General features: G+C 45.3%; 1 protein-coding gene across 1 annotated transcript in view; it reads left to right on the top strand.

Annotated features, from left to right (window-relative positions):
* The first annotated feature begins 526 nt into the window (after positions 1-526).
* NUGGC (nuclear GTPase, germinal center associated) overlaps positions 527-20,284 on the top strand; it is a 44,495-nt gene continuing 24,737 nt past the window's right edge. Inside the window, exons 1-6 of the mRNA XM_032265344.1 lie at positions 527-810; positions 10,702-10,790; positions 15,128-15,232; positions 16,117-16,225; positions 17,297-17,519; positions 17,952-18,182. Coding sequence (XP_032121235.1) covers positions 10,748-10,790; positions 15,128-15,232; positions 16,117-16,225; positions 17,297-17,519; positions 17,952-18,182 — 711 coding nt within the window. The 5' untranslated portion in view covers positions 527-810; positions 10,702-10,747. The remainder of the gene's footprint in view (positions 811-10,701; positions 10,791-15,127; positions 15,233-16,116; positions 16,226-17,296; positions 17,520-17,951; positions 18,183-20,284) is intronic.

The raw sequence follows: 20,284 nt of genomic DNA, 5'->3' as shown, positions 1-20,284 counted from the left end.
CCGTCTCTCCCAGTCACGTCTTCCAGCTGGGTGCCTCAAACCCAGTGCTTTGTCTCTCTTAGACCTGGGGCATTTTCGCCCATCTGCTCCAGTGAGCCGGGTCATCTGAACCGTGTTCACCCTCAGAGAAATGATGCTTCAGGGGGATGCGGTGATGCATTTGGAAAGCAAAAAATACAGATCTGCCTGCATGTGGCAACATAGCAGAGAAGGAAGCAAGATCCCCATTTCATCTATCATTTAGATTTTTTTTTCTTTTGAGAAGGAGTCTTGCTCTGTTACTCAGGCTGGAGTTCCGTGGTGTGATTTCAGCTCACTGCAATCTCCACCTTCCAGGCTCAAGCGATTCTCTGCCTCAGCCTCCGGCTCAGCTGGGATCATAGGCATGGGCCACCACGCCCAGCTAATCTTTTTGAATTTTTATTTGTTTTGTATTTTTAGTAGAAACGGGGTTTCACCATGCTGGCCAGGCTGCACTTGTACTCCTGACCTCAAGTCATCTGCCCGTCTCGGCCTCCCAAAGTGCAGGGATTACAGGTGTGAGCCACTGTGCCTGGCAAATTTAGATTTATGTGACAGGTGAAGACATCATAAATCAGCATCTATGGGAGGAGACCGTGGTAAATAGCCCCCCGACGGCAAGTCAGTTTCACTTCTGCTGTGTAAACGTGGCTTTGCGATTGTGGCCCCGAAGGGCTACGTACCCCAGCTGGTTTGAAATACCTGAACTAAGGAGAAGCTGCCATCATCTCCTTTGTGGACTCCTGTTACCAACGCAGAACTTTGTCTTCTTCTGTTCAGTGACATTTGGTAAGTTATTTCTTTTATGTAATTTATACTGTAACTTGTGGTTGATTTTTTTAAAGTGGACCTTAAGTTTTAGAACACTTTTAAGAGTTTACAGAAACATTGAGAAGATAGTTCAGAGCATTCCTATGTAATTCCCACCCAACTTCCCCTATTACATTAGCGTGGTACATTTATGACAACTGATGAACCAATACTGATATGTTATTATTAAACTGAAGGCTGTACTTGATTCAGATTCTTGGTTTTTATCTAATGTCTGTTTTCTACTGTTGAGTCCTATTCAGGATAGCACATTACATTTACCATGTTCCCTTAGGCTCCTCTTATCTGTAACATTGTGTCTCAGGCTCTCATTGTTTTTGAGGATATGACATTTTTGAGGGGTACTAGTTGGGTGTTTTGTAGGATTCTTCTCTATTGGCATCTGTTTGATGTTTTTCTTGTGATTAGACTGGAGTTATGTGTTTTGGGGAAGGAGTCATGGAGTTAAAGTGCTGTTCTCATCACGTCATATCAAGGGTCCATATCGTCAACATGAGTTAGGACTGTTGGTGTTGACCCTGGCCGCCTGGCGGAGGCGGTACTTGTCTGGTTTCTCTGCTGTAAAGTGACCCTTTCCCCACTCCAATCTCCGCAGTGTTTTCGTTGGAAAGAAGTTGCTACGCACAGCACACACTTACGGAGCAGGGAGTTCTGTTCACCCTCCCTGAGGGTGGAGTAGCTACATCAATTATTTGGAATTCTTCTGTATGGGACACCTGTCTCTCTTCTCTCTCATTTGACTTTCTTAAAGCAAGTTATTTCTTGAGGGAAAGTGAATTTTACTTTTCTGTTTGTCGAAGTGAATTTTGGGGTTCTTGTGTGTTTCTGAGGCCTCACTCTGTTACCTAGGCTGGAGTGCAGTGGTGTGAACATGGCTCACTGTAACCTTGACCTTCTGAGCTCAGGTAATAATCCTGCCTTAGCCTCCCGAGTAGCTGGGACTATAGATGCATGCTACCACACCTAGCTAATTAAAAAAAAATTTTTTTTTATAGAGATGAGGGTCTCACTTTGTTACCAAGGCTGGTGGTCTCAAACCTGGGCTCAAGGGATCCTCTCATCTCAACCTCTCAAAGTGCTGGGATTACTGGCATGAGTTACCATCTCAGACTGTTAAGTGAATTTTAAGGCTGTGAAAAAGACCAGCGGGCTAGAAATGGGGAGAATCAGGTTTTAGTTTGAATTTTACTGAACAGTGTGATGTTAGGCAAGTCATTCATCATTCCTCCCAAAAGAAAACAGCTATTGCAGAGATTGCTGACAGGTGCATGAATTCCTGATAAGGACGGAAATGTCATCTTATGCCTCATTAGCTTTAACAAGCTTGGGAGGGCAATATGAGAAGATTCAACTTCTGTTCACTGGAATCTGCTAAAGCACGTTATGAAAATATCCGCTTATTTTGCTTACTGCTTTACCTAGGGAAGAAAGTTGGAGAAAAACATGTCATCTCAAAGCCTCTCTTCTACCATGACTGCTTCCAGTGGCCACACTTCTAATGCTGAACACATTAACCGGTGTGTTATGCTGAAAACATATCTCTCTTCCTTTAGAGATTTGGAGGCCCTTGTTTGGCTTTTGCTTCTGAGCTAATGTGTTTAAATTGCTCCTTTGGGGCATCGCTCGTTTGAAAGAGCAGTGAATGGCCAGTAAGGTGCTTAGGAAATGCTGGAACACCATAGTCACTGAAACCTAAACCCAAACTCAAAGCGAAAGGAAATAAATTCTAAATTTCATCAACTTTCTTTCATCTCATTAACAGTCTCCTCTTCTTCCTTCTTTCATTCTTTAGCTTGCCTTCTTGTGAGAGCAAGAAAAAACTTGACCAGATTCTTTAAGGAAGATGGTAGAGTATCCTCAATGTGCTTGATCAATAGGGACAAGAATGGGAGCCAGGATCTCAGCTAAGGTGGCGTCTGTTTCCCAAAGACTAAACAGACACAGCCTGGTTGATACAACACTGACTTCTAGTTTAATGACCTTCACAAAATATTCGAAAAATAACATTTGTACAGATGCATAAGTGCCTGTAGAGCAATTCTGCATTCATTACCACATTTAATTCGCACAACAAACTTTTTTTTTTTTTTTTTTTTGAGATGGCGTCTCCCTCTGTTGCCCAGGCTGGAGTTCAGTGGTGCGATCTCGACTCACTGCAACCTTCTTTTTCCAAGTTCAAGTGATTCTCCTGCCCCAGCCTCCCAAGTAGCTGGGATTACAGGCACGCAGCACCACACTGGCTAATTTTTCTATCTTTAGTAGAGACGGAGTTTCACCATGTTGGCCAGGATGGTCTCAATCTCCTGACCTCAAGTGATCTGCCCACCTCGGCCTCCCAAAGTGCTGGGATTACAGGTGTGAGCCACTGCACCCCGCCAATGAACTCTTGATATAGTTTTTTTTTTTTTTAAACCATTACTATCCTATATGTGGAGAAATGGACACGCAGACAGATCAGGTGATTTGCTGTATGTTGCATTAAAGTTTGAACGCAGGAGCAAAAATCCAGGCATTCTGACTCCAAATCCCTAGTAATTTTCACTCCACCATTCACATCTGGAATGTGGAAGCCCTGTGTTTGCAGATACTGTGACCTTATTGTTCCCTGCTGCACCCCCAGTATCTAGAACAGTGCCTGGTGCACCATAGGTACTCACAAATATTTGTTGAATGAATAAATAAAGTAATAAATATACTTCCTGCTATCCTTAATATTATAGATAGATTTATCTATATATATAGATACATGTAATCCCAGCACTTTGGGAGGCCGAGGTGGGTGGATCACAAGGCCAGGAGTTCGAGACCAGCTTGACCAACATGGTGAAACCCCATCTCTACCACAAAAAAAAAAAAAATACAAAAAGTTAGCTGGCCATGGTAGCATGTACCTGTAATCCCAGCTACTCAGGAGGCTGAGGCAGGAGAATTGCTTGAACCCAGAAGGTGGAGGTTGCAGTGAGCTGAGATGACGCCACTGCACTCCAGCCTGGGCGACAGAGTGAGACTCCTTCTAAAAAAAAAAAAAAAATATATATATATATATATATATATGTATATATACACACACACACACACACACACACACACAAAAGATTCTATCTATCATCTATCTGTCTATCATCAGTCATTCAACAAATAATTTGTTTAGTGCTTGCTATGTACCAAGCACTTGCCATATTTATGAAAAGTAGAGAGTAAACCAATGCTAATGTCCAAAATGCTCCTTTGAGAAACTTTGCTAATTTAAGAATTTGATTTTTTTTAATATTATGCTACTTTGGAGGGGTAGAAGTGAAAGGAAAACAAGGTTGTGTTGGAAAGGGTTAATGATGTGAGGTGAGGCAGGGCAAAATGAGCTTCTGACTAAAGGAGAATAACTAGGGGAAAAGAAAAGGACATTTGTCCTTTGTAATAAACACATTGATTTTTGCATTGGACACAAAAAATACAGTGGAAATGTACTCCTCTCCTAGTCTCTCTCTTTCTGTCTCTGGTCTGTTTTACTTTTGAGGTGTCTTTGAGTTTCCAGGCAGGAAGGTTGGGCCTGGTGGCTCACGCCTGTAATCCTAACACTTTGGGAGGCTGAGGCAGGTTGATCACCTGAGGTCAGGAGTTTGAGGCCAGCCTGGCCAACATGGTGAAACCCCGTCTCTACTAAAGGTACAAATATTAGCTGGGTGTGGGGGCGGGTGCCAGTAATGCCAGCCACTTGGGAGGGTGGGGCAGGAGAATCGCTTGAACCTGGGAAGTGGAGGTTACGGTGAACTGAGCTCGTGTGCCACTGCACTTCAGTCTGGTGACAGAGCAAAAACTCTCTCCCCACTCATCAGCCTTCCTTCTCAGGAAATGCCTCTGCCATGCATTTGAGGGAACCCTCCTTTGTGGCCGCCACTCCCACCATTCCCCTACGCCTGAGCTCCAGAGGGCTTGTTTAAATAGTGCCTGTTAGAGGTTGCTGAATGTGATGAAAAGAACACTGAACTTGGAGTCAGGAAACCTGAGTTTCAGTCCTCATTGCCGTAACCTTTCTATGTGACCTTGGACAACTTTCTTCCCCTTCCTGGGCCTCAGGGTCTGCATTTGAGGAAGAAGGACCCTAGCATCTTTTTTTTTTTTTTTCCTGAGATGGAGTCTCCCTCCGTCACCCAGGCTGGAGTGCAGTGACACTATCTCGGCTCACTGCAACCTCCGCCTCTTGAGTTCAAGCGATTCGCCTGCCTCAGCCTCCTGAGTAGCTAGTGTTACAGGAGCACATGCCACCATGCCCAGCTAATTTTTGTATTTTTAGTAGAGACGGGTTTTCACTATGTTGGTCAGGCTGGTCTCGAACTCCTGACCTCGTGATCCACCTGCCTCAGCCTCCCAAAGTACTGGGATTACAGACGTGAGCCACTGTGCCCGGCCTGCATTCTTTATTTAATGCCATGATATGCAGCTGTTCTAGTATAGGAATGACCTGCATTTGTGTTGCTTCTGTGATTTTCCTGTAAGAAAAAAGATAATAAGCAAACACAAACAGAAGAAAAGGAGAGTGAGAGAAGGAAGAATAACTGTGAAAGTGATAATGATTTATCAGGAAACCGGCTCTGTGCAACCTTCCTATGTCTAGCTGAATGTGCAGAGTCTTATTTAAAAGATGCTATTCTTAGGTTCAGTGCACATGAATGTAAATAAGTACTAAAAGCAAGACTTCAGTGCTAACCGCATCGCTGAAATGTAAGTGAAATAAACCACACAGGCAGAACCTTGCCTGTCTGAGCAATAAATTTGGACAGTTTTCAATTGCTTCTCCACAGAAACCAAATTTTCACAATGGACACCACCATTCCTTCCTTTGGGGAGAAGTGGACTGCAGGATGGCTTCAAGCAGGACTAGACTCCTGTGGCTCATTTTCTCTTTAATACGATGCACTTGAAATCACAGTACTCTCAGTTGTTCTGCTCTTGGCCACACAGAAGCCCTAATCATTGGTACAGTCTCAGTTTCAATGACAAGTGACATTTTCCCAAGTTTTTTTTTTTTTTTTTTTTTTTTTTGAGATAGAGTCTTGCTCTGTCGCCCAGGCTGAAGTGCAATGGCGCGATCTCGGCTCACTGCAAACTCTGCCTCCTGGGTTCAAGCGATTCTCTTGCCTCAGTCCTGAGTAGCTGGGATTACAGGTGCACAGCACCACACCCAGCTAATTTTGTATTTTTAGTAGAGACAGGATTTCACCATGTTGGTCAGGCTGGTCTCAAACTTCTAACCTCAAGTGATCTGCCCGCCTCGGCCTCCCAAAATGCTGGAATTATAGGTGTGAGGCACTGTGCCCGGCCTGACATTTTCAAAGTGAGAATTTTTATCATTTTAGCACTAATCTAAATCAGAGAACACTCACACTTTAAGGACTAGTTCAGTCTTTGCCTTACACATGGGAAACCTGAGGCCCAGGGTCACCAAACGACTTGTCGGAAGCCCTCTAGCTTCATTGGTTGGTGGCAAAGCCGGAGCTGGAAGCTTCCACACCTGATTTCTTCCCTCCTCATCACTGAGTGCAACCCAATGACTATGTACTGAGTGTCTGGACCGAACTACCCCTATTTGCCTATTGGTTTTCTTTTTTAATTACTTGGCGTTTATTTTCTTCGTCCTCTGAGCCTTTTTGTAAATGATCCCTTTCCATCTGCCAGTGTTTTTGTTCGGTCATCAGATGATCCCTTCCCGCCAGTCTTTGAACACTGGCCAAAGGAATTTGAAGCCCAATCCACCACAGCCAAATCCACATCATTTCCGACCATTCCAAATTTCAGTTAGAGTTCACAAATGACTTGTATACGGAGGCCACAGATGCTGCTACGGAGGGAGATGTGTGCTTTTCTGTCTTCACTGCATGCAGCTAAACCCAACCCAACCCAACCCAACCCCAGCTAGTTATGTGCTAAGGGCCCTTGCTGGACACTGTGTACTGTTGATTTGGTAAACAAAGTCAAATGAACTAAAGTTCCTGTGATTCTGAAAGAAGCCAAAACCACTACCCATATTCCAGAATTCGGTAACTACAGCTGCTTCTGCTCTAAACTCAAAGCCCTTTGATTTTGGGCCTGTTAGTCCACAGCTCTCTCAATTGAAGGCCTTAATCTCAGTGTCTGTCTGACAGTGACTCTTATCAGCTTGGCCTATCAGTTCTTTTGCACTTTATCTGGCTCCACTGTTTCCTCCTAGAATTTGAATTCCAGCACACCAGCTGTTGGAGGTCGACCCTGGATTTTTCCATGGGTTGGGACATACATTTTCTTTTGCTTCCAGTGCTCACTGTGACAATATGATGAGGAACATTTTGTGTGAGTCACTCCTTGAGCTGCTCTCTTTAGAAAATGACAGATCTTTTTCCTAGGGGTAATCCTAGCTCTGTATCTAATTTTTTTTCTTTGATACGGGGTCCTGCTGTCACCCAGGCTGGAGTGCAGTGTTGCAATCATAGCTCACTGCAACCTTGAACTCCTGGGCTCAAGGGATTCTCCCACCTCAGCCTCCCAAATAGCCAGTACTACAGGTGTGTGTCACCACACCCAGCTGATTTTTTTTTTTTTTCTGGTAGTATCAGGGTTTCACTTGGTTGCCTAGGCTGGTCTCAAACTCCTGCGCTCAATCAATCCTCCTGCCTCAGCCTCCCAAAGTGCTGGGATTATAGATATGAGCCATCACACCCTACCTAAAATTATTGACACACATTATGGTATATTTACCTATTATATAGCCTATCTACCCTTTTTTTTGTGTGTGACAGAGTCTCACTCTGTTGCCCACGCTGGAGTGCAGTGGTGCTATCTCGGCTCACTGCAACCTTTGCCTCCTGGGTTCAGGCCATTCTCCTGCCTTAGCCTCCCAAGTAGCTGGGACTGTAAATGCCTGCCACCACGTCTGGATAATTTTTTGTATTTTTAGTAGAGACAGGGTTTCACCATGTTGGCTAGGCTGGTCTCAAACCCCTGACCTCATGATCCGCCCACCTCAGCCTCCCAAAGTGCTGGGATTACAGGCGTGATCCACCACCCCAGCCCATCTAGCCTTTTTTTTGTCATAACTCACCTAAGTTTTGATGTGTGTCAGCATTTCCGACTCAGTATTCCAAACCAGAAATTGCTTGTGCCTCCTGTGAAATTTAGTAACTTCATAGAGTACTTCCACTACCAGTTTTCCTGGTGAAAATTTCAAGTAGGAACATAGAATCTTGGGATTTGAAGAAGGCTTAAAGTTTATCTAGCCCAGAGTCATTATTAGGTGGTCATATTAATACAGGTGGAGACACCTCTGGAGGCAGAAAACTCACTGCTTCCTAAGGGAGCTCATTCCATTTTGGGCAACTCTGATTACTTGAGAATGTTAAGCCAAAATGCTTTCTTTACCCTCCACCTAATGGATCCAGTTCTACCCTCTGGGAACCCTAGAAAATATGCAGCATGTTTCTTTTATTTGCAGCTCTAAGGTAATGCATTTGAGGACCACCCTGAAGCCCCCTCCCCGTCGTCTGCCTTTACCTGTGTCTTCCCTTCCTCATGTCAAGTATTCCTTATCCCTGTGGAGAGTCCTCACTGGGAGTGCTGCTTCATTTGCATACTTTGCTATTTATTTCTACTCTTTGCTTTAATCTTTAAGCCAGGACTCTAACATATCAAAAAGGAATTCAGGGCCAGGTGCGGTGGCTCACGCTTATAATCCCAACACTTTGGGAGGCTGAGGCAGGTGGATCACTTGAGTCCAGGAGTTCAAGACCAGCCTGGCTAACGTGGTGAAACCTCGTCTCTACTAAAAATACAAAAATTAGCCAAGCGTGATGTTGCATGCCTCTAATCCCAGCTACTCGGGAGGCTGAGGCAGGAGAATCGCTTCCACCCAGGAGGTGGAGGTTGCAGTAAACTGAGATCATGCCATTGCACTCCAGTCTGGGTAACAGAAACAACACATTTAGCAAACAAACCACCAGACAGAAACAACACATTTAGCTCTTAAACATCCTTTAGTGTGAAATCTCATCAAAAGCTTCTCATCCGTTATGTGATCCATTTGTTCAGCGACCATTACAGTCAGTCATTGCCCTTCTCGATAGGAATGCAACCCTAAAAAAAAAAAAAAAAGAAAAATGCAGTCCTCTAACCTCAAGTGGTTGAACCAGGAGGAAGAGACAGAAACATAGCACAGTGTGTACAGAGACATAAACACAGTGTGTATGCGGCAGCCGGGACACAGGAGCAGAACGACTGAGAAGAGGACATCATTTCCCAGAGGAAGCACCAAAACAGGATTTTGAAGAAAGAGCAGGAATTCGCCTGGGAGAAGAAGGGAAGGGAACCCCACATGTGCTACAAGGCTCGGGTGTTCAATAGGATACCTGGCTCTCGAGAACTGTAAGGAGGTGGGATGGTCTGAGAGTGGCTGCAGGGCGGAGGAAGGGAGAGGGAAAGAGCTCCACCTAAGCCTCGGAACCCTGCGCTTAATAGGGGATCTCACCACATTCACCCAACACCCACCAATACACAAGCCGTTTAGTCAGTTACTATATGCAAACCAAACTAAGAGTAACTGATGAATGGTGATTTTAATTTGGGGTTAATGTGTAAATGAGGCCCAGTCTCCCTAAATAACTGCGTGTGGGTCTCGTGGGGGTTGACAGATCAGGAGGGATTTTGCATATTTCAGAAGGGCTGGTGACTCTGCTCTTGAAATACACAGCTGAGTGATCCAAACAGAAACATCAGATAACAGCCTGTAAGCACGTTGGGTGCTCCCCACTATGTTCCCCAAGTTCTTCTCTATGGGTGGAGACGAACCAGCTCCGGGCTAGCAGATTCCACCCTGTCTGCGCAGTGCCCACTGTTCTGAGCCTCCATGGGTCCAGTTTTCCCTCCATGTCCAAGTCCTATCTGCCGGTGGACTGGAGAGCAACTGGACCTGTCCCTTCTTCTTTTGGACGCTGCTCTCCTCTCCCTCCTGCAGACGCTCCGTGCGCCAGATGCATGTAGAGCCCAGGCGCGATGTCCTCCCAGTGGAAGTTGCGGTCGATGAGGAAGGTCCAGGGAACCAAGTCACTGCATCTCCCTCCTCAGTCAGCAGCCCCCGCAAAGCAACTCTGGGAAACTCTAGGAATATCTAATGTTCGCCCCTACCTCCCAGATTCCTGCTGAGACTTACTGGAACTAAGTATCACTGGCACAGGGTTCAAGGCTTGCCCCACTGGAGCACGGACACCACCCAAAGCAGCGAAGCTATGTAAATTCACCTTCACAGCTCTGGTCACTAGAGGCTTATTCTCATTTCAGCGTGAGTTACCCTAAAGCTCTCAGGTAATATTGGTTTAGACTCTTTTTTTTTTCTTACTCAAGACAGAGTCTCGCTTTGTTGTCCAGGCTGGAGTTCAGTGATTCCATCCTTGCTCACTGCAAATTCCTCCCCCCAGATCCAAGTGATTCTCCTGCCTCAGCCTCCTGAGTATCTGGTGCCAACCACCATACCCTGCTAATTTTTGTACTTTTAGTAGAGATGGGGTTTTACCATGTTGGCCAGTCTGGTCTTGAACTCCTGACCTCAAGTGATCCTACCACCTTGGCCTCCCAAAGTGCTAGGATTACAGGCGTGAGCCACCGCGCCCAGCCTAGACTCTTATAGATACAAGTATTACTGGAAACCAGTGTTCAAACACTGATCTTTGTCATATTTCCATTAAGCGGTGTATTAGGTGTTGTGAGAGATTCAGAGATAAGTTGGAAGGGGCAGAAACACCGCACAAGCAGATTTACACATCCTTAGGTTTTACCTTCTGTATTTTCAAATTCCGCTGTCCTACCTGTCTTTGTACTTTGTCTTCACAGGCTGGTTCTCCTAAGGGGAGAAGAGCAGGTGTTCACGTAACAAGGCATGGCAGAAACGAAGGATGTTTTCAGCCAGGAACCACATCCAGGTAACATCTCTGCAGCATCTCCTGAGGGAGGACATAGGAACTGATTACTGTTACAGGATAAATGGCAAATGGGTTGGGACTATATTTAACTGTTGCCATAGTTCCTTACTCTTTATTCAGAAGGTGCTTTCTTATGACAAGTTTAAATAGTGAACAAAGACCAGTGATTTCAACAGTAACTGAAATAGCCTATTCATAATGAGCTGAACTGTTTGGCCAGCAGTTAAATAAATGGGGCTTTCTTCCTTAAAAAAAATAACGTTCCAGGCTGGGCACAGTGGTTCATGTGTAATTCCAACAATTTGGGAGGCTGAGGCTGGTGGATCACCTGAGGTCAGGAGTTCGTGACCAGCCTGACCAACACAGTGAAACCTCATTTCCACCAAAAAGTACAAAAATGAGCAGGGTGTGGTGATGCACACCTGTAGTCCTGACTACTTGGGAGGCTGAGGCAGGAGAATTGCTTGAACCCGGGAGGTGGAGGTTGCAGTGAGCTGAGATTGCACCATTGCACTCCAGCCTGGGCCACAGAGCGAGACTCCATCTCAAAAATAATAATAATAATGTTCCAGAAAGTCATCTTGGACTCTCTGAAGGTAGCCTCTCTTATAAGTCCCCTGGAATGATGTTAGGTGGATTTCCTTAGAAGGAGAGGTATAGGTACCCTGGAGTGGCTCCTGGAAGGGTGAGTCACACTGGAGCCACTGTGGGTGGCTTCCCTCCCTCAGAAGGCTGGTACAGGGCCCCTGGAGCCAGTGAGGGAGCTTCCCTATAGGCAATGACAGGAATGTAACCCCCAGGTGCAGAAAACAGCGGTGCATCACAGACTTTGTGTTTTGAGGACTGAAGAAGATGCTTTTCCTCACTCCGAGAGGATAGATTCCCTTAGGGGCAAGGTGAAGCAGTGTTTCTGAGTTGTGGGGTGATGCTAGCATCTGAAACAAGCCTGATCAGGCATCCAGAAAGAACTACCACTTCAGGGTCCCCTCAGTTAAACTTAACCCTGAGGAATGGGTTAGTTTTTCTTGAAAGGTTTCTGGCAGTGTCTGGCAATGGTCTGAATCATGCCTGTAATCTCAGCAATCTGGAAAGCCAAGGCAGGAGGATCGCTTGAGCCCAGGAGTTCAAGACATGCCTGGGCAACATAGCAAGACTCCAGCTCTAAAAAAAACAGTTAGCCAGGCGTGGTGGTGAGTGCCTGTAGTCCCCACTACTTGGGAGCTGAGGTCAGAGGATTGCTTGAGCCAGGGAGGTTGAGGCTGCAGTGAGCCGTGATCCTGCCACTGCACTCCAGCCTGGGCAACAGTGGAGACCTCGACTCAAAAAAGGAAAAAAAAAAACCACGAAAAAAAGTCACCAATGACACTGCATCTCAGCTCAGGCTGTTGGGGGATCAGTTTTCAAAAGTGACACCTTGTGGTGGCAAGAAGGAACAGCAGCGGTGTGCTAGGGGACTGCCGTCATCCACCGGAGAGCCTTGGACAATTCAGTGAAGAATTCTGGAAAGGGCAGTTCGGTGAAGAATTCTGGAAAGGGCAAGGAGGTGCTTGAGCGATGAACAGGAATAATAAGATCTGTGATCCAAGTTCATGCTAGTTTATTTTGGTTACAATGTAATATAAATACTACCCTTACGTGGTATAAATCAAGATGGAACACTTTCTCCTTTCCGGATAGTTTTGCATTTTAGAAATTGAAGAAAAAGTTTTTAACCCATCTGTGTTGGACTTCCTAGCCTTTGCTTTAGTTGAGAAATAAGCTTCCAATCTCTTATCAGATTCGTTGTCAGTCCTTACAATGTTGAAATAAGGGCCCTGGATGTGTGAACTTAGCCTTGGTTTTATACACGTGGCTAGGAGATTAGGCAAACACTGTTTACCCAAAAGAGTTCCTGAGTGACAAAGTCCACGTCCCTTACACCCTTTCCACGGACAGGCCGTGGACACATCCCGGAGTTCTGAGAGGCTTTTTGGAGCACAGACGAAAGTGTTCTTCAGCCGGTAGCTGGCCTCAGGTCCTGACCAGCAGGCTCTCCTTTGTCTGCCTCTTCCTCTCCAGCTCCAGCCTTCGAGCCAGCACCCACTTGGTTCTAACGCAGTCCTCAAACTGACCCAGGGCGATTTCTTCAAGTGGAGCTCAATCACCAGTTAGTGTCTGAGAGAGAGGGGTCAGTTGAAGTGGAACCTCTCTCAGCTCTCAGTTGCTGCAGGACTGTGGAGCATGAGTTGGCAGAGACTCAGGCCTTGGCAATTAGCATGGCTCATGCTGGAATATTCTTCGGGGTGTGCGTTGGCTTCCATTGGTGCTGGAAGATGTAAGGTGGAACAGAGAGGGAAGGCTGCCTGGACTGTCTGGGAGATCTGTGTCTGGAGCCCCCAGGCAGAGACTGGGCCTTCTGTGTGGGCTGCCAACCTGGGGCATGTGTGACATTCCTTCTCTGTGGTTATTCAGCGAATGACCTTGGAATGTCACACTGAGTTTTGGAACCTCATGGCATCCCCGTGATTCTTGGGGATCAACTCTTTCGGATCACCTCATGGTCATTTTGTAAGGCACAGGCCAGCCCCAGGAGCACAGAGTTAGGACAAGTTTCAACAACCGTCGCCTCAAAGACCCACTTGCCCCTTTCTAGCCAGGTAAACACGACCAAGGGGTGTTTTCTTTTTTTCTTTCCTTCTTTATTTTTGAGTTGGAGTCTCACTCCATTGCCCAGGCTGGAGTGCGGTGGTGTGATTTTGTCTCACTGCAACCTCTACCTCCGGGTTTGAGCAATTCTCCTGCCTCAGCTTCCTGAGTAGCTGGGATTACAGGTAGCTATTTTTTGTATTTTAGTAGAGATGGGGTTTCACCATGTTGGCCAGGCTGGTCTTGAACTCCTGACCTCGTGATCTGCCCACCTCAGACTCCCAAAGTGCTGGGATTATAGGTGTGAGCCACTGCGCCCAGCCCCAAGGGGTGTTTTCTAAAATCCATCTAAAACACAGCATTTGGGTTACATCCCTTCCTTAGGCTGGTGGGCCCAATCAGCCCTTCACTTCATAACCAGGGAAACCACTTAAGTGAATGAATCTCAGCAGAGCTTCAAGGACCAGCTTCTAAGTGATTTCTGTTCTCACTTATGTAAGGAAGCAGCCGCTGATGTCTTCAAGTGAAGAAGGGAGAAAATTCCCCCAAATTTTGAAGGATTTCTGAATGGCAGCCATCCAAACTCTTGTAATGCACATGTTCTTTCTGGTCAGTTCTCTCATTTTACAGATGAAGAAATTGAGGCTCAAGGAAGAAGTGATTTTTCCTGGTCACTTGGCTCCTATTTTCCTGTGCATTCTGTTTCTGGTCAATTTCTTTCCTAGTCTAAAATGACCTCCCAGAGGCCTTTGCTCACTACGCCCTTGACCCTGTCTTGAGCTTCTCTCTACATAGTCGGTTGATTTCCTAAAACTTGGCGTTTGGTTAAGAATATCCAGCCACTTTGGCTTCTGAGGAGTTGTAAATAGAAACTTTTTATCTGGGGAGATAGATTGAACTCTACATTTTGTAACTAAATGCAGACAGTCTTGTGACTCTGAAAAGTAGAAACCAAGCTACAATGATCCAACAGTGTTTTTTCCCAAATGAGTTTATGGGCTGACAGAGCTGGAAGCAGTTCCTCTTTTTTGTTGTTGCTGTTTTTTTGTTTTGTTTGTTTTTTGTTTTTTTGAGACAGGGTCTTGCTGTCACCCAGGTTGGAGTGCAGTGGCAAAGTCACAGCCCACTGCATGCATCCTATAACTCCTGGGCTCAAGCGACCCTCCCGCCTCAGCCTCCTGAGTAGCTAGGACTGCAGGTGTGCACCACCACACCTGGCTAATTAAAAAAAGTTTTTTTTTTTTAAATTTTGGTAAGTTTGAGACCAGCCTGGGCAACATGGTGAAGCACTGTCTCTACAAAAATTTGCCAGGTGTGATGGTGTGTGCCTGTAGTCCCAGCTACTTTGGAGGCTGAGGTGGGAGGATCACTTGAGCCCGGGAGGTTGAGGCTACAGTTAGTCGTGATCATGCCACAGCACTCCAGCCCACTGGGCAACACAGTAAGACCCCTGTTGCTACCAAAAACAAAACCAACTTTTTTTTTAGACAAGGATCTTGCTGTGTTGCCCAGGCATGTCTTGAACTCCCGACCTTAAGCAATCCTCCCACCTTGGCCTCCCAGGCATGTAATCCCTCACGCTTCTGATTACAGGCATGAACCACTGCACCCAGCCAGTCTGTTAGACTCTTTGGATTGTGTGCTGATAGAAGTGAGGCAAGAACACCATGCCCCAACACCTACAATCTTATATAACCTCTGTTTATCTCTAGTTGAAGATGATTTATTTGAAGAACAAATGAGAAAAAGAAGGAAATCAGATCGAGACCAGCGGTTCCGAGCGTTTCCCTCCGTGGAGCAGAGCTCCCTTAAGGAATGTGAGTGCCCTGAAACTTGTTTTAACATGGTTCTGTTCTGTTCCAAGTATGTTAAAATACTCAAAGGAAGAGGAGGTTAAATTCTGAAGCTGGATGAAACATCTTCAAATGAACCTGTTTCGGAAAGAGAGGGCTCAGGGTCTCTGTAGCGGCATGCGATTAGACAATTTATCTCCACGCATCTCTGGGCAGGAGAGTTGCTATCAAAATAACTTCTTCCTGATTGGAACAAAGCCTGTGAAAATGATTAGGTTGGCGCTTCAGTGGGTGTCAACATGGTGTCCTTGGACTTCTTTTTTTTTTGAGATGGAGTCTCGCTCTGTCGCCAGGCTGGAGTGCAGTGGTGCGATCTCAGCTCACTGCAACCTCCGCTTCCCGGGTTCAAGTGATTCTCCTGCCTCAGCCTCCCGAGTAGTTGGGATTACACGCCACCACGCCCAGCCAATTTTTGTATTTTTAGTAGAGACAGGGTTTCACCATGTTGGCCAAGATGGTCTCGATCTCCTCGTGATCTGCGCACCTCGGCCTCCCAAAGTGCTGGGATTACAGGCGTGAGCCACCTCGCCCGGCTGCATTTTTTTCTTTTTATGACCACAGGCAGGAAGAATCCAGAAGGGGCTGAAGCCCGCTGCAAAGCATATCAAAACTTCTGTTACCAGAGTTTCAGAGCAGCCTGGCTCTTTGGAGATTTTCAGAACCAATGATCGCTGTCTCCTGTGAGCCACCATCTCTAGTTTAGGGTGAGATAACTTGCCATGTTGTTTAATCGGCTTTTCATTTCTTTTCTTTTCCTTCTCTGCAATGTTCAGCAGACACCTCCTTTGGAGACCTAGTACTTTATCTCTGCTGGGTACCCACAGGTGACATCTCTCTGTTAATTCTAGATGAAAAACTGGAATCACGGACCAGAAGGGTTTTGAGCAACACTTACCAGAAACTTATTCAGTCGGTTTTCCTGGATGACAGTGTCCCTAATGGAGTCAAGTATCTCATGTGAGTCTGAAATCCACAACCCTGAAATCTTACGTCAATGTCTTTCTTTAGGCGATTATAAGTGCTTTCCCTCAACAAGGAAAGGAAGTATTTAATTAGAAACTAAGCAAGGAAGGATACAGATTTCTGTAGCTATGGGATAGTTGCCATTCATTGAGCTGTCACTGTTAGGTAGTCTGCTAAGTGTTTTTATATATCAAATATCACTTAATCCATTCAACACTCCTATAAAGTAGGAGCTATATGATCACTTCCATTTTACTGAAATTGTGGCTCAGAGGGCCCCAGACTTGAACAAAGTCACACTGGTGGTCAGTGAGAGGGTCCAGAATTCACCCCAGGCTGTGTGAGTCTGGGCTCATGTTCCCAATTATTTGTGCCCTGCCAACATGAAGGACTTGAGTAGTGCTGAGGGTACAATTTCTCCTGCTCAGTAAGACTCTGTGTTGCTTCTAACACTATTAATACTTCACCTCTGTACACATGGTATTTATAGGGTCAAGAATATGCCATTTCTGTCCAGGTGCAGTGGCTGACACCTGTAATCTCAGCACTTTGAGAGGCCAAGGCGGGTGGACCACTTGGCAAATATGGCAAAACCCTGTCTCTACACAAAATACAAAAAAATTAGCCCGGCATCATGGAGCATGCCTGTAGTCCCAGCTACTTCAGAGGCTGAGGCGAGAAGGTCACTTGAGCCTAGGAGGTTGAGGCTGCAGTGAGCCATGATTGCACCACTGCACTCTAGCCTGGGTGACAAAGTGAGACCCTGTCTCAGACACATAAACAAACAAAAAAAGGAATATGCAGTTTCCAGTGAATACAAATAAAGATACCTCACATATATAGACATTACAGGGATTGTGTGGAATTATTATTACCAAATATTTTTGCATAATCTCACTTGATTCCCAGGCAACTCTGTGTAGTAAACAGGGATTGATATTCTCCTTTGACAGAGGAGAGAGCTTGTGGTGACCTGCCCAGGATTAGAATTCAGTTCCTTTGCATTCTGTTTCAATGCTCTTCAGTCTAAACTTTGATGATCATGACATTTTAAAATTCATCCAGAAATAGGCTCCTTGCCTTGATTGAAAAGCCGACAGTGGACCCAATCTACATTGGGTTGTTTGGAAGCACCGGGGCTGGGAAGAGCTCCCTGATCAATGCCATCATCCAGCAAGCAATGTTTCTACCAGTGTCTGGAGAAAGCATATGTACTTCCTGCGTTGTACAAGTGAGCTCCGGCTGCTGTGTACAGTATGAGGCCAAAATCCATCTTCTCTCTGACCAAGTAAGCGTTCCCTCCCCTTCCATCCCCTCCCCTCCCTTCCTCTCCCTCTCCTCTCTTCATCCTTTCTCTTCCCTCCATCTCTCCCTCCTTTCCTTCTTCCTTCCCTTCCTTTTTCCCTTCCTTTCCTTCCCTTCCTTCTCACTGTCTCTCAGAGACATTATATTCCTTGCAAATACAGCTCACGCCTTTGTTGAATGAAAAGAGCTCATTCCAGGAGAAAGTCAATCTAGTGGGCTGGAGGGGTCTGGCCTGGTCCTACATCGTTATGAGACTTTGGGCAAACCATTTCCCTCTTCAAGAACCGAAGTAGATGTCCTAGATTTTCTGAATATGCAGCCTCCCGGTCTTCCACAGGGAGCGACGGACCCCTCTGTTTGTCGGTGTTCTCTGTATCTGTGTCAAGAGGGGCTTGGCCCTACTCTGCCTTGGCAGGAGTGGAGGGAGGAGCTGAAGAACCTGACTAAACTCCTGCACAGGATGGAGGAGCTGGGTGGAGAGGAGACGGATGCGTGGAACAGGGATGAGGCAGCGGAGGAAGCCACCTGGAAGCTACAGATGATTTATGGAAACGGGGCGGAAAGTAAGAACTATGAGGAGTTACTGAAGGCGAAGCCCAAAGGGAAGATCCCCACCTGCAGAATCATCACCCTCAAGGCGGAAGAGGTAGCGTCACGTTCATACTTTCCTTGATGTCATCCTGGGTCTCAAGTCTAACAGTTGAATCTGCTCAGGGGACTGGCTCCCGGTATAGTGTTTGTATGAAATAAGAAATAAGTTGCTACCCAAATTAGAAGTGTCCATAGCCCAAGTTATCCTTATTATTTATGGCTATCAAGTGGGAGTTTTTTATGTTAATGGAGGAGTTACTGTGTACAAAAGAAGACTATTTACAGTTACTTGAGAATAATTAGGGATACTCTGGCCTGCCAGTGATTTTTAAAGAAGGTTTATAGTGGCTTAAACAAACAGGGATTGATTCCTTTTCTCATGTAAGAGGTCTGGGGTCAGTAGGGGTCAGGTTGGTCTAGTGGCCCAGCAAGGTCAAGATCAGCCTCTCTGGTTCCCCTGGTCTTCCGCCACCCCCGCTATCATGAGATGGCTCCTGGAGGGCTAGACTTCACACTAGCCTACTGGAAGGAAAAAGTGGATAAAAAGTTGGCATCAGCCACATCTGCCCTTTCATCAGAAAATAAAAGCTTTCCCAGAAATACCTCTGACAAATTTCCATGTAGATTTCCGAGTTCTGAATTGAGCCACATGGTCCTTCCGGGCTGAAAGGGAGTCCAGAGAAATTGAAAAACAGACTTGTCACGATTGCCTTAGACCTGTCTCACTGCACTGCCTCCCAGTCAGACAGAAAATCAGGATTCCACTGGCGTAAAAGAGGGACAGGATGGAGATTGGACGGGCAACTAGTAGAACAGTAATCTTGTTTTCATAAACAGTTTTCATTTTAAGATTTCATTTCTGAATTAAAACAAAATATTCGCGGAACTGACATTCAATTTAGGAAAGCTATACATTTAAAAACCTAGTTTTTCTTATATCTCTCACCTTTAAATACACCTTTAAAATATTGCTATTCTATTTTTAAATCTAGTGATTATTAGTAAAACGGGTACCATGTACGTGTCCTAAAGTTTAATGTTCAATTATCTCTTGATTAACAAAGCAAATCTCCCTTAACGATTTAATGCTACTTACATATCAATCACACTTCTTTAGGCTTTTTGCATTACAGTTAAAGTTCAATATATTTGAGTCTCTCAAAATGTTTTAAATACTTGATTAGGCACACTTAGAAATCAAATGAATGAAACCTTTTCAAAGCACTTTGCCATCTCTTATATATCTGGAAAATCTAACAAATATAGTGCCCATTTCTTATAGTTTTAAGATGAATATTACTATTAAAATGATTACACTTCTAATATCTGAAAGATAGATTGAGCATATGTAAGAAACACAATGATTACAAGACTAGTTACTTTATCTGAATACACACAACTTACACAAGGGTATCAATGTCTTTGCCAACTCTGTGTTTGGAAATACTCCTTCCCAGCATCATAAATTTACCCACTGAAACAAGGTCAGCAGAATCACTATCTCAATGAGTGAGCTTACAAATTCAGGGTTTCCACTGGAGATTCTAGAATCTGAGTTTGCCTTCTCTAATGATGTTTGCCCAGAACTAGTTCACGGGGCTGAACCCTCTTGTAGAAAGGGGCTTTTCAAGCCCATGCCTTTTCCTGGGCTTCTCTCTTATGATATCTGCTCTATTTTAAAATGACAATATCTTAAAGAGCTTTTATTTCCTTTTTTGTGGTTTATCATTTGGTTGATATTGATGAAATCTGTTACCTGTTACCCAGATTGTAACAAATCCAGCGATTTAATTTAAACTCTCTTAAGAATTGACATTCTAGGCTGGGTGCAGTGGCTCATGCCTGTAATCCCAGAACTTTGGGAGGCCGAGGCATGTGGATCACCTGAGGTCGGGAGTTTGAGACCAGCCTGAGCAACATGGAGAAACCCCATCTCTACTAAAAATACAAAATTAGCTGGGCATGGTAGCATGTGCCTGTAATCCCAGCTACTCAGGAGGCTGAGGCAGGAGAATCACTTGAACCTGGGAGGCAGAAGTTGTGCTGACCCGAGATTGCACCATTGCACTCTAGCCTGGGCAGCAAGAGTGAAACTCCCTCTCTCTCTGTCTCTGTCTCTGTCTCTGTCTCTCTCTCTCTCTCTCTCTCTCTCTCTCT

The sequence above is a fragment of the Sapajus apella genome, unplaced genomic scaffold (genome assembly GCF_009761245.1).
Source record: "Sapajus apella isolate SASKATOON/1434 unplaced genomic scaffold, GSC_monkey_1.0 scaffold150, whole genome shotgun sequence".
Taxonomy (NCBI): domain Eukaryota; kingdom Metazoa; phylum Chordata; class Mammalia; order Primates; family Cebidae; genus Sapajus; species Sapajus apella.
Note: the sequence above shows the minus strand (reverse complement) of the source record. Positions and strands in the feature narration are given on the sequence as shown.